Source organism: Impatiens glandulifera, chromosome 2, assembly GCF_907164915.1.
Source record: "Impatiens glandulifera chromosome 2, dImpGla2.1, whole genome shotgun sequence".
Classification (NCBI taxonomy): Eukaryota; Viridiplantae; Streptophyta; class Magnoliopsida; order Ericales; family Balsaminaceae; genus Impatiens; species Impatiens glandulifera.
This window is the reverse complement of record NC_061863.1, coordinates 63,436,519-63,447,537: the sequence shown is the minus strand read 5'-3', so window position 1 is coordinate 63,447,537 and position 11,019 is coordinate 63,436,519. Positions and strand designations below refer to the sequence as shown.

General features: G+C 29.8%; 2 protein-coding genes across 2 annotated transcripts; one reads left to right on the top strand and one right to left on the bottom strand.

Annotated features, from left to right (window-relative positions):
• Positions 1-6,240: 6,240 nt before the first annotated feature.
• Positions 6,241-8,857, top strand: LOC124925929 (E3 ubiquitin-protein ligase XBAT33-like). The gene is made up of 10 exons (XM_047466066.1): positions 6,241-6,536; positions 6,630-6,689; positions 6,778-6,849; positions 6,911-7,068; positions 7,150-7,310; positions 7,390-7,448; positions 7,535-7,581; positions 7,722-7,865; positions 7,952-8,052; positions 8,155-8,857. The coding sequence occupies exons 1-10, from the start codon at positions 6,360-6,362 to the stop codon at positions 8,649-8,651; spliced, it is 1,476 nt and encodes a 491-aa protein (XP_047322022.1). The 5' UTR covers positions 6,241-6,359; the 3' UTR covers positions 8,652-8,857.
• A 530-nt stretch (positions 8,858-9,387) lies between these two features.
• LOC124927326 (CEN-like protein 1) lies at positions 9,388-10,157 on the bottom strand. Its single transcript, XM_047467723.1, has 4 exons — positions 9,951-10,157; positions 9,816-9,877; positions 9,705-9,745; positions 9,388-9,642 (listed from the first exon to the last, which is right to left on the bottom strand). Exons 1-4 carry the CDS (start codon positions 10,149-10,151, stop codon positions 9,422-9,424), a joined length of 525 nt encoding a protein of 174 aa, XP_047323679.1. The 5' UTR covers positions 10,152-10,157; the 3' UTR covers positions 9,388-9,421.
• Between the last annotated feature and the right edge of the window lie 862 nt (positions 10,158-11,019).

Sequence of the window (11,019 nt, the reverse complement as noted above, 5' to 3'; positions counted from 1 at the left end):
GATACTTTACACCATGTCAATACAAGTGTTGACTCGAATAGACAAGAGCAATCATGACGATGAACTCAACCGTGTCTCTCTTCTTCGCATGACGGTGTATATATTTAATTAGTATTGGGTCTTATGGGTCCAACTCAATTAGGCAATATAAAAACCAAATAAATTCTAATTTTGTTTCTTTCTCTATCACAATTTTCAGTGAGAGTTCTGTGAAGAGATCAAAAGAAACAGAGTGAAGAAAATACAGAGGAAGAAGAAGAGAAGAAGATATAGAGGAAGAAGAAGAGAAGGAGAACAGAGTATCACCTTCTTTGTCTTGATTACCCTCAGGTTCTTTTCTCTCTTATTTGTAAAGGGAATTTCATGTTTTCTCAAACCTAGATTTGTTTGGGTTTGAATGAAATTAGTTTCTCTGTATGTATACCTCAACTTTAGATTTAAAGTTGAGAAGAACAATTGTATCGGTTTCTTACTGATTAGTGAAATCTGTTGGTTTTGCCCCATGGTTTTTTACCCTCCGTGTTGAGAGGGTTTTCCACGTAAATCTGGTGTTCTTTATTACTTTGCTGATCTGCTAGTATGATTTGGTTGACTTGTGAAATTAATCAGATCAATTGGTTTCAATAGGAAAGTATTATTCAACTTGAAATTCCTAACAATTAGTCTACCGAACAATATCACCGGCCCCATTAAATATTCATTGATTGTTTGATTGTTTGTTAATTAGGTTTTAATTGATAAAAATAATCAAAAGGTTGTGCCTATAGTGCAAGAGACACAATCAGACGAGTCGGGATCCATGATAGTGTTTGGGATGGTAAACTTATATATATATACCGGTGATGCAGGTGGTAATGAGCGTCCAGGAATCGAGCTCGGTGGAGATACTTCCGAATGGATTTTCCATCATCCCGAATATCAAAAGGCCGACGACGAGAGAATGCGAGAAGGAGGAAGATGATTCATGTATAATAACAGTTGCGTTCCAAATATTGACGTAGAATAGTCCAAAAAATATGAACATCTCGATGGAGTTGATTGAATACATAAACAACTTGATGTCTCAAAGGATTCAGAGGATCATGTCTACTCTTCATTAACTGTGGTGGCTAGCTAGTAAAGAGCGATTCATCGGATTAAATTAGTAAAGGTAGTGGTCGTCGTGGTGGTGTTTGGGTTCTTATTCTAATACAAAATTTGTTGGACCTTTTATAATAATAATAATAATATATTAAGAGAGAGGATTCACTAGTAGAAAAAGATATATCAATAAGGGCGAAAACCGTTACTGAAAGCATCAAAGGCCGTTACTGATACCTATCTGTAACGACAAATAAAACCGTTACCATTCGTTACAGACACGACTGTTACTGAAACTTCACAGGCATCAGTAACAACTTTCGAAAATCGTTAATGACAGTCATTGGACAACAGTAACGGTTCTAGCCGAGTTAAAACCGTTACTGAAAGGCATTCGACATCAGTAACAGTTTTTGAATGCCGTTACTGAAAGTCATCGGACAACAATAACGGTTCTAGCCGAGTCAAAATCGTTACTGTTGTCTAATGACTATCAGTAACGGTTTTCGAAAATCGTTACTGATGCCTGTGAAGTTTCAATGACGGTTTTGTTAAACCGTTACAGACAAACTTATAGTAACAGTTTTTTAATGCATAAAACCGTTACTAAACAATAATCGTTTTTTTTCATATTTGTAACTATATAACAATCATCAATAACCAAAAACAACAATCATCAATAACCAAAAACCACAATCATCAATTTAAAACAACAATCATCCACAAACTACAATTCATCCATAAACTACAATCATATCATAAATCCACAAAAACCATTAATTAACGTACTTCAAATAACACGTACATTTCAAAAACTACATAAAACTTCAACTAATCTGAATTCAAGCGGGAGGGCATCATCTCTAGTGGGAGGGGCAGGTGGACGTGGAAGACGAGCGTTAACGGGAATTAAGGATAATATGAAGTTCATCTGCTCCCTCATCTCAATCATCTCATCCCGTTACAGATACAACATTAGTAACGGCGTTGGAGGAAAACCGTTACTAATATCCTTTCCAAAAACTGTGAAGTGAAGACTTATCTGTAACGGTTATACAATAACCGTTATAGATACCCTTAATTCGACAAATAAAATTTAAGCCACTATTATCTGTAACGGTGAATCCCTATATTCGTTACTGTAAGTTCTTAACCGTAACGGTCTTATATAGTCGTTACTGATGCCCTCATAACAGTAACGGTTTATTATAACCGTTACTGATAAAAAAATATTAGTAATAGCGTTCGAGCGCCGTTACTATTAGTTACTACTAGTCGTTACAGAAGACTTTTTTCTACTAGTGATTTTAATTTTCATTATGTCATCAACTTTTATGGAATGAAATATTAATTTTAAATTTACATCTTTATTTATATTAATAGGTGCCTAGTGAACAACTCAACACTATTTTGATTAATTTTTAAAGTATTTACTTTAACATTAATTGAGAATTATTTTTTTCTTAACTAATTCCCTTTTTTCACATTAATTTATTTTTAATATTTATTATTTTTCTTATATTAATTTTATTTTTTCACTTTCTTATATATATTATTATTATATTAAGCCATTAATTATTAAATTATAATAAATAATTAATTATTTACCAGAATCTTTCACTTTCTCCCTTTAATAATTTTTTATTCTTTTTTTACATTAATTCATTTTTATATTTATTCATCTTTTTCTCTCCCTTCAATATCAATTTAAATTTTTTCTCTTTTCTATATTATAAGTTATATTTTTTTTTTCTTATAATAAGTAATTATAATTAAATTATAATAAATAATTAAGTATTCTCAATAATATTTCTTCTTTTCCAATAATTTATTAATTCTCTTTTTTCATATTAATTATTTTTAATTTTATTTACATTTTTTTTTGTCAGATTTTTTTTTTCTCTTTAAGAAATTATATTTTTTCTTTTATCCTTCTTTTTTCTATTATTTTAATTTTTAATGAAATATTTTATAAATATATATATATATATAAAGGAGGGTTAACCTATAATTTTTTTTTAAATATACGTGAAGAGATAAAATGATAATAAAATAAATATTATAAGAGATAATTAAATATTAATTTAAAATATATGATTTATTTAATTTATACATAAAAAAATATTTAATATGGGTCTTTTCGTTTTAAATTTATAAGTTAATTATAAATATATAATATATCAATAATGTATATGATTATATATATAATATATTTATACTATTTATAAAATGAATTTTAAATTTTGTGTAAGATATTCTTTATGTTGTATTCATAAAAAAAAATCTCTCTAATAAATTATTTTTTTTTACATTAATTATTTTCAATTTATTAAATAATTTGTAATAATTCGTTTGCAACTTTTATCAATAATTATTTGATATTTATTAAATAATTTTAAATATATTTATAGTGATATATATATATATATATATTTATGAATATATTTATATTAATTTATAAAAATGGAAATTACTATTTATTATATTAAATATTGGATGTTTTGTTTGATAATTTTAAAAATAAATGTTATATATATATATAGAGAGTAATTAAGTAAAAATTAATTTAATAATTATAAAAAATTATATGAAATTGTAATAGGTAACTAAATATTAAATTATATTAAAAATTAATTATTAAATTATAATAAATAAAAAATATTAGAAAAAATAAAGATATAAAATAAAAGGAAATTAATATCTATAAAATAAAATGTTTAATAGATAATTAAATAATAGTTAATAAAAGAAAATTTAATTAAAAAAAATTAATGGTTTGAATATTTTACAGAGGAATCTAAAAATAATATAAAAAGTAAGGATGAATGGGAGATGACGTTAGAAGAGAGTAATATAAAATTATAAGCTTTTTTTAGATAATTAAAAAAATAGACATATTATTTATATATATAATTAAAAAAATATATATTATCAATATATATTTTTGATTCACCATAAAATGATTTATGTATTAATCATTATTTATTTTTAACCTATATTAATATCAATATTTATAATAAATGTAAATAACTTAATTAATTATTTATTATTAAATTTATAAAATATACTTATATATTTTACCTCAATTTTTATGCAAAATTAAAATTATTTATATTTATTTTAAAAATAAATATATATATAAAATGAAACGATATTAATACAATATTCTTTAATCTATTGTCATTTTAAATATTAAAATATAATTATTATTTTTAATTAAAAATTTATATTAATTTTATTTTTTTAATATTTTTAAAAATAGTTCATATATAATAAAATTAGTAAATTTTTTAATTATATAATACTATAGTTTTAAAAATTATAAAAAATCAAATAGTATAATATAGTTTATTTAACATTTTAAGATGAGACTAGTTTGTCAATTAATTCCTCTCAAGTAGGGTTTGACCTGATTATGATGCACCGAATTTAAAAACTCCAAAAATGTGACATTAAATTTATATTAATAAAAAATAAATTAATCAAATAAATAAATATATATATATATAACCTTAAATATTATTTAACAATAATTTATAATTGAATTGTCACCCATAATAAAACATATATAAGACTTTAAATAGATAAATAATATATAATTTTATCCCCCTAGATTTTTGTTTTTTTTAAATCCATATATATTAAAAGTAATAAGTTTAAGAATAATAACTTGAAATTTTTTTTTATTAAAGGCTTAAAATGAATCTTATAAAACACCGTAATAATAACATTATAAATAATACGCATCGGACAACTATGATAATTGAAAGTTGGACAATTTCTCTCACAACTATATAGGCTATCAAAAAACAATTGGGATGATAACTCAAATATGTAGATCTACCCTATTAGTCGCATCAATCCAAATTTCTTAACAACTATTCAAAGACTCAGACATCACCCATTGAATCTCAATGATACTCCTCAAAAGACTCTAGATACTAATCACCCATCGACAATGCAATAGTAAGTGAGTTGTTGATTTAATATTCTCGTGACACATACGACAAAGATTAAGCATAATACAACCTTGTTTTCATGCATATAAAATCTGTAAAAAAATTCATCGTGAATAACACTATATCCAAAAAACGAGAATTTGGATGAAATATTTGACTCCCAAATTTTCATCCAACAAAAATTATTTGAATTAATCTTAGCAAACAACTTGTAGTTGTAACAATGCCCCCACATGAAAAATATCAATGTATTGACAATAAATAACGTTTTGTTCAGGCGGGGAGACTTGTTTGCGTCATACCAAAAGTAACTCTATTATGTGATAAACTCTCCATAATGTTGTATCTTTTTCTATATTTAATTCGATTAGCGAAACCACTAGATCAATGATCAAACATTCCTTAATTATAACATTTTTACATACAACAATGGAAACAAGCTCATGATACGTCGTAGCTAGACTTTTGACACTATACCAAATGTCGTTCCAAAAATTCATCAATAAGTCATACTCCACAATAAATCTAGACTACTAACGGAAAATTTTCCACATAAAATAAATTTTTCTCCAAATTCTATAACCCGTTTAATAATTAGAAATTTTAGTGAACCAACTAGATCAATTATTATCATACTTACATTTGATCATCGATGTTCAAAAATTATTCGGCTATGTTGCAAATCTATTACATCATTTTGATATAAAAATTTTATTAGATCGAGGAAATAAGATCTCGAATATCTAGATTTCCATGATCTTTAATACATTTAACCTTATTTTAACTAACTAGGTGACAGGGCGATGAGTTAGAATATCCCCATATAAATTTACACATTATTCTATTCATTTTCACTGTCATACTTTAGTAGATTGAATAATGACAATGCACTTTTAATGAGGATTAGTCGACCCTTTTTAAGATTATTTTATTTTTCCATCTAGATAATTTACATTCTATTTTAGTGATAATCGGGTCACAAACGACCTTTAATCTTAATTTAACACATTTGACAGTCTCACCATTTTTCTGTTTGAAACGAAAATTGAGAAAAAAAAAATATCTAACTTATTAAAATTAATTCAAAAATTGGAATATACGCATAAAATATCTTGAAAATGTTTAAAAAAAAACAAAAACAAATATTGGTAGTAAAGGATTAATCTGCTTAGTTTATTGATGAAAAGATATAATAATCAAAACCCATTTTCCTTTATGTGGTTGTGTGTGAAATCTGTTGTCTGATTTTAATTTAATCGGAGTGTTGAACAAATTGGTGTGGTTCCCCTTTGGTCTGTTAACGGGGATTGTTCTCGAGAGATGGGAAATTCTTTTGGGTGCTCGGCGTCAGGCGAGAGACTTGTATCGGCGGCCAGAGACGGCGATTTAATTGAGGCTAAGATGCTCCTCGATTGCAATCCATGGCTCGCCAAGTACTCCACCTTCGGCGGCCTCAACTCTCCTCTCCACTTCGCCTCCGCTAAAGGGCACAACGAGGTTTAGCTTTCGATCTCTGCCTAATTCTCCTCATCAATATTTATTTATTTACTTTTTGTGGGTTTATGACCCATCCATTCATTGTGTTAATAGATTGTTTCCTTATTGCTCGAGAATGGGGCAGATGTGAATTCTAGAAATTACTGTGGTCAGGTAGATACCCAGATCATATCGATTCTTTTCATGCTTCATTTTTTCTATTCACGAATTAAACCTGAAATTGTTTGATCTTTGGTTGTAGACTTCGTTGATGCAAGCTTGTAGATATGGGCAATGGGAAGTTGTCCAAACTCTTGTGCTCTTCAAATGCAACGTGAGTCTTTAAAAACTTTTCTTCAAATCAAGATAATGATAATAATAATAATAATGAATAGGTTAGAAGAGCTGATTACCTTAGTGGAAGAACAGCTCTTTACTTTGCCTCAGTGAATGGCCATGCTAGATGTATAAGGCTTCTTGTCTCAGACTTTGTTCCAAGCCTCCCTTTTGATTCCATAAACCCTAATTCAACCTCAATAAGCAATCGCAACAGGTTCTATCTTATTTGCAATAAGAAAACACTATATGTTGTTTGATGTCTGCATTATTAACATGTTTAATCATTAATACACAGTGCACTTGCAAAGTTTGTGAACAAAGCTGCGGATGGTGGCATTACTGCACTTCATATGGCTGCTTTGAATTGTTACTTCGACTGCGTCCAACTTCTACTTGATCTTCAAGCAAATACATCAGCTGCCACTTTTCATTATGGAGCATCAATGGACTTGATAGGTTCTTTCTTTTTACCTTTTTTCAATAACTATTCCTTTGAATTTCACTTTTCCAACGCGTTTAGTTTCTACATATATAGGTGCTGGAAGCACCCCTTTGCATTATGCTGCGTGTGGAGGAAATCTGAAATGCGTTCAGGTTGATTGTTATATAGCTAATAATCCTGTAAAACCTTGATGATACTCAACACGACAAATGGATTTTTATTAGTTTTCTTTTTGCAGATCCTCTTAGCAAGAGGTGCTAGTCGATTGTCATTAAATTGCAACGGGTATATCATTAATTTGTTTAGATTCTCTTTATTCAAGTTGTTGTTCTTTGTTTTCCTTTCATTTGCTTGTTGTATTTTTGTATTGTGTTATATTGTTTTTCCTTAAATGATGACCTCTATCAAATATAAATTTGTTGCAGGTGGCTACCTCTAGACGTCGCTAAGATGTGGAGGCGTCATTGGCTTGAACCGATACTAAACCCGAACTCTACTTCAGTAATACCTAGTTTTCCTCGTTCCAATTATTTGGCCTTGCCTTTATTTAGCGTACTCAACATAGCCAGGTAATTTGCATCAATACCCTGTTTTTGATCAGACACATGATTTTGAATACTAAAAATAAAAATTGTGTCTTGATCGAACTCTGCAGAGAATATGGATTGCAGCCGTCTTCGTCGATAACCAGTGGCGTGGATGATGCTGATACTTGTGCCGTTTGCTTGGAGAGATCATGCGCTGTAGCTGCAGAAGGTTTGATCTTCTAGACAGTTATCTTTCTGAATATTAGAAATGTTAATTCAATCTGAAATGAAGAAGTTTTAATTTTTTCATCTTCTTATTTTTCATCTCCAGGCTGTGGTCATAAGCTTTGTGTGAGATGCGCTCTATACCTCTGCTCAACCGCCAACATTAATAATGTTCCTTTGGAACAGCAGGGTTCAATTCCATGTCCACATTGCCGTCATGCTATTGTATCGTTCGTAAAATTGACTGGAATTCCAGCCAAAGAGGAATCAAAGGTTTCTCTACCGTTGGGCCTTTGTACCCCAGCAGCTTGTTTGCTTCATTCTTCGGAAGTGGAGAGTAATTCCACGCCCGAAATTAGAAAGAATCGGGTCTCTCCCGATCTTTTCTGTCCCGTCTCTCGTAGCCCTTTCCCTTCTGCCGCAGCCATGTGTACATGTACAGTCCTGCAGCAGATGGAGGAGGAGGAGGATACGAGAGAGGATTCCGGGCAGGTCAAATCAGGAATGGGGGCGGAGAAAGTGATCAGTTGTTCCAACATGTTGCGGGGAAGAACGAGAAGTTATAGAAGAGAGCACCAGTGCAACTCCGAGATAAGCACATGAGGACCAACACGACCCGATGGTGAATCAAACTTGTAAATATGCTAGTGGCTTGTAAATGGTAATATATGTTATATAAGTTTGATTTAGCTGGTTATTCTTGGTGTATACAAGTTTATTTGCATTGAAATTTTGACCAAAAGCTTGTATTTTTATTGAATAATGGTTTAATTTGTATCAATACGATGAATTTCAACGTTTTATGGATTGATGGACAATGGTTAACGGGGAGTAGGTGAAGATGTTACAATACTCCTTATTGTAGTAGATTTGACCCATCGGTCTAAAATCAATCTAATCCAAAACTAAGCAGCCCTTATAAGTGGATTCAAAACCAAACCCATTTGAAGTCTTAATTTAATTATTTAACTATATATACCATAATTTAATTTTAGAAAATATTTTATATATATATATATATATATATATATAAGAGATACAGGGGACACGCACACAACCACCCACCCAATAAGAGATCCTTAGTATCTTGAGGTTTCATCATAGTATCAAACAATGTTGATAAGTGGCAGGTAACACGTGTCATAGCCGTGTCGATCTGATTCCTCCCCCTTATTTTTGTAGGTCAGCATATCAAAGAAAAAATTAAAAAAAATAGGACCCACATGCCCCAAACCAAATAGCTTAATTCCACACTCATGTCCCAACTAAGTACAGTAAAACCTCAAACTGAAATTGCAATGGTCACACACAATTATATTAATTTATAATTAATATCCCAAATATATATATAAATTATTTGAAAAAGATCATCATCATCTTCTCCTAGCAGCAGTTTCTCTCTGAGCATTGAAATAAAGAGCAGCAACAGGCAATCCTAAGCCATTGTCCTCTGCAAAATCCCTAGTACAAAATTGGTCCCTCGAAGATGGAGACCTAACTGTATTCCTCCCTCTCATTTGCTGAAACAATATGAATACGTATCTATGGATTCCAATCACTGGCCTTGGCGCTTCATAACCCACTATTTCTTTTCCTGCATGCATACATTTTATTCACATTTATTATTCTTATATTATATTAACTATTCATACATACCGAAAGTAACATCGGTTGTTCCTGGTATATCTGTCACAATCCTGAAAAACATTAATGATCATTTCTATAAGATCCAATTAATAAGTTAATAACAATATAATATATACATACCAGTGGAGATGTTCCCTTAGATATGGATCACTAGGGCTTGGGGCATCCGGATCAGTCATTATCTACATGTACATCTTCTTAGTGAAACCCTAATGCAATATTTAGAAGAAAATGTAATGAATAAATAGTAATTACCAGAGTATAGGCGGACCTCAAATCCATGCCGCCGATAGTGACACGAGGCATGGAAACAATGGAAGAAGGCATGAACTCATGGCCATTAGAGACTTGTTTGTTTGAGTTGTAAATCACATTCATTTTCACGCTTGGGACAAAACCGTCAATAACATCTCCCACAACTCTCCCCATGACAAGTGTGTCTAAATATCTCCCCATCTTTACTTACAGGAATGGAATTATATGGAGAGTGAGAAAGAACAATTAGAATGTTTTTATAGGCAAAGGGTATATGATATATTTTTAAAAAAAATAATAAAAATGTTGACTGCATGCACATTTATATATATATATATATAAAAAAAGATAAAAAGGGCTGCTTAAGAGTTTAATTAGTCAGAGAGATGTAAAGGTGAAGAATCCATTTGTCTAGTGGCTATTGGCTAGATGGGAATGAAGAATAAACACTTTTTCTCTTTTGTTTTTAATTTTCCCATCCTTTTAAATATCATATCTTTTGCACAAATGGGAACGAATGAATTCATGATTGCTTGCTTTTTCAAATTAAGCTAAAGTGCTTGTTTTATGTTTGGTTAATGTTATGTGGAGTTAAATTATTTGATGTTTACGAATATATTTGGGTAATCAAAATATTTTTATTTTTTAATAATTGATAATTTGATTTGATTTATCAAACAAACAAGACCTTAGTTGGTGGATCACATGATTAATATGCTAGGAAATTGAGATAAAAATATGTTATCAACAAGCTTGGGAAATTGTAGCCATAATATATATATATATATATAGTTAAATAGTTACCAAGTACGAATTGTAATTAAAATGATCAGATCACATGAGCAAGTTGTATATATCTGTTATCATCTACGACTGAAATAGTATGATTTAGACTAGAAATGGAGAAATTCTTCATGCATTTATGGTATTTGTTTGTTCATTTATAATTTTTAGATAGTGGAAAATAATAGTATGGGACCGGCCCGGCTAGTCTTTTCACTTAGAATGGTTCCTTTTTTCTTCCTTAATTTGGCTCTCAACATATACCATGCTCACTTTAATTACCATT

What these genes read in the sequence shown, in the direction of transcription:
- LOC124925929 (XM_047466066.1), top strand. Translation starts at nt 6,360, where the DNA reads ATGGGAAATTCTTTTGGGTGCTCGGCGTCAGGCGAGAGACTTGTATCG. An exon ending in TTGTGCTCTTCAAATGCAAC is followed by an intron (nt 6,850 to 6,910) that starts GTGAGTCTTTAA and finishes AATAATGAATAG; the next exon opens with GTTAGAAGAGCTGATTACCT. An exon ending in AGCATCAATGGACTTGATAG is followed by an intron (nt 7,311 to 7,389) that starts GTTCTTTCTTTT and finishes CTACATATATAG; the next exon opens with GTGCTGGAAGCACCCCTTTG.
- LOC124927326 (XM_047467723.1), bottom strand. Translation starts at nt 10,151, where the DNA reads ATGGGGAGATATTTAGACACACTTGTCATGGGGAGAGTTGTGGGAGAT. An exon ending in TGAGGTCCGCCTATACTCTG is followed by an intron (nt 9,878 to 9,950) that starts GTAATTACTATT and finishes ATGTACATGTAG; the next exon opens with ATAATGACTGATCCGGATGC. An exon ending in AACAACCGATGTTACTTTCG is followed by an intron (nt 9,643 to 9,704) that starts GTATGTATGAAT and finishes GTATGCATGCAG; the next exon opens with GAAAAGAAATAGTGGGTTAT.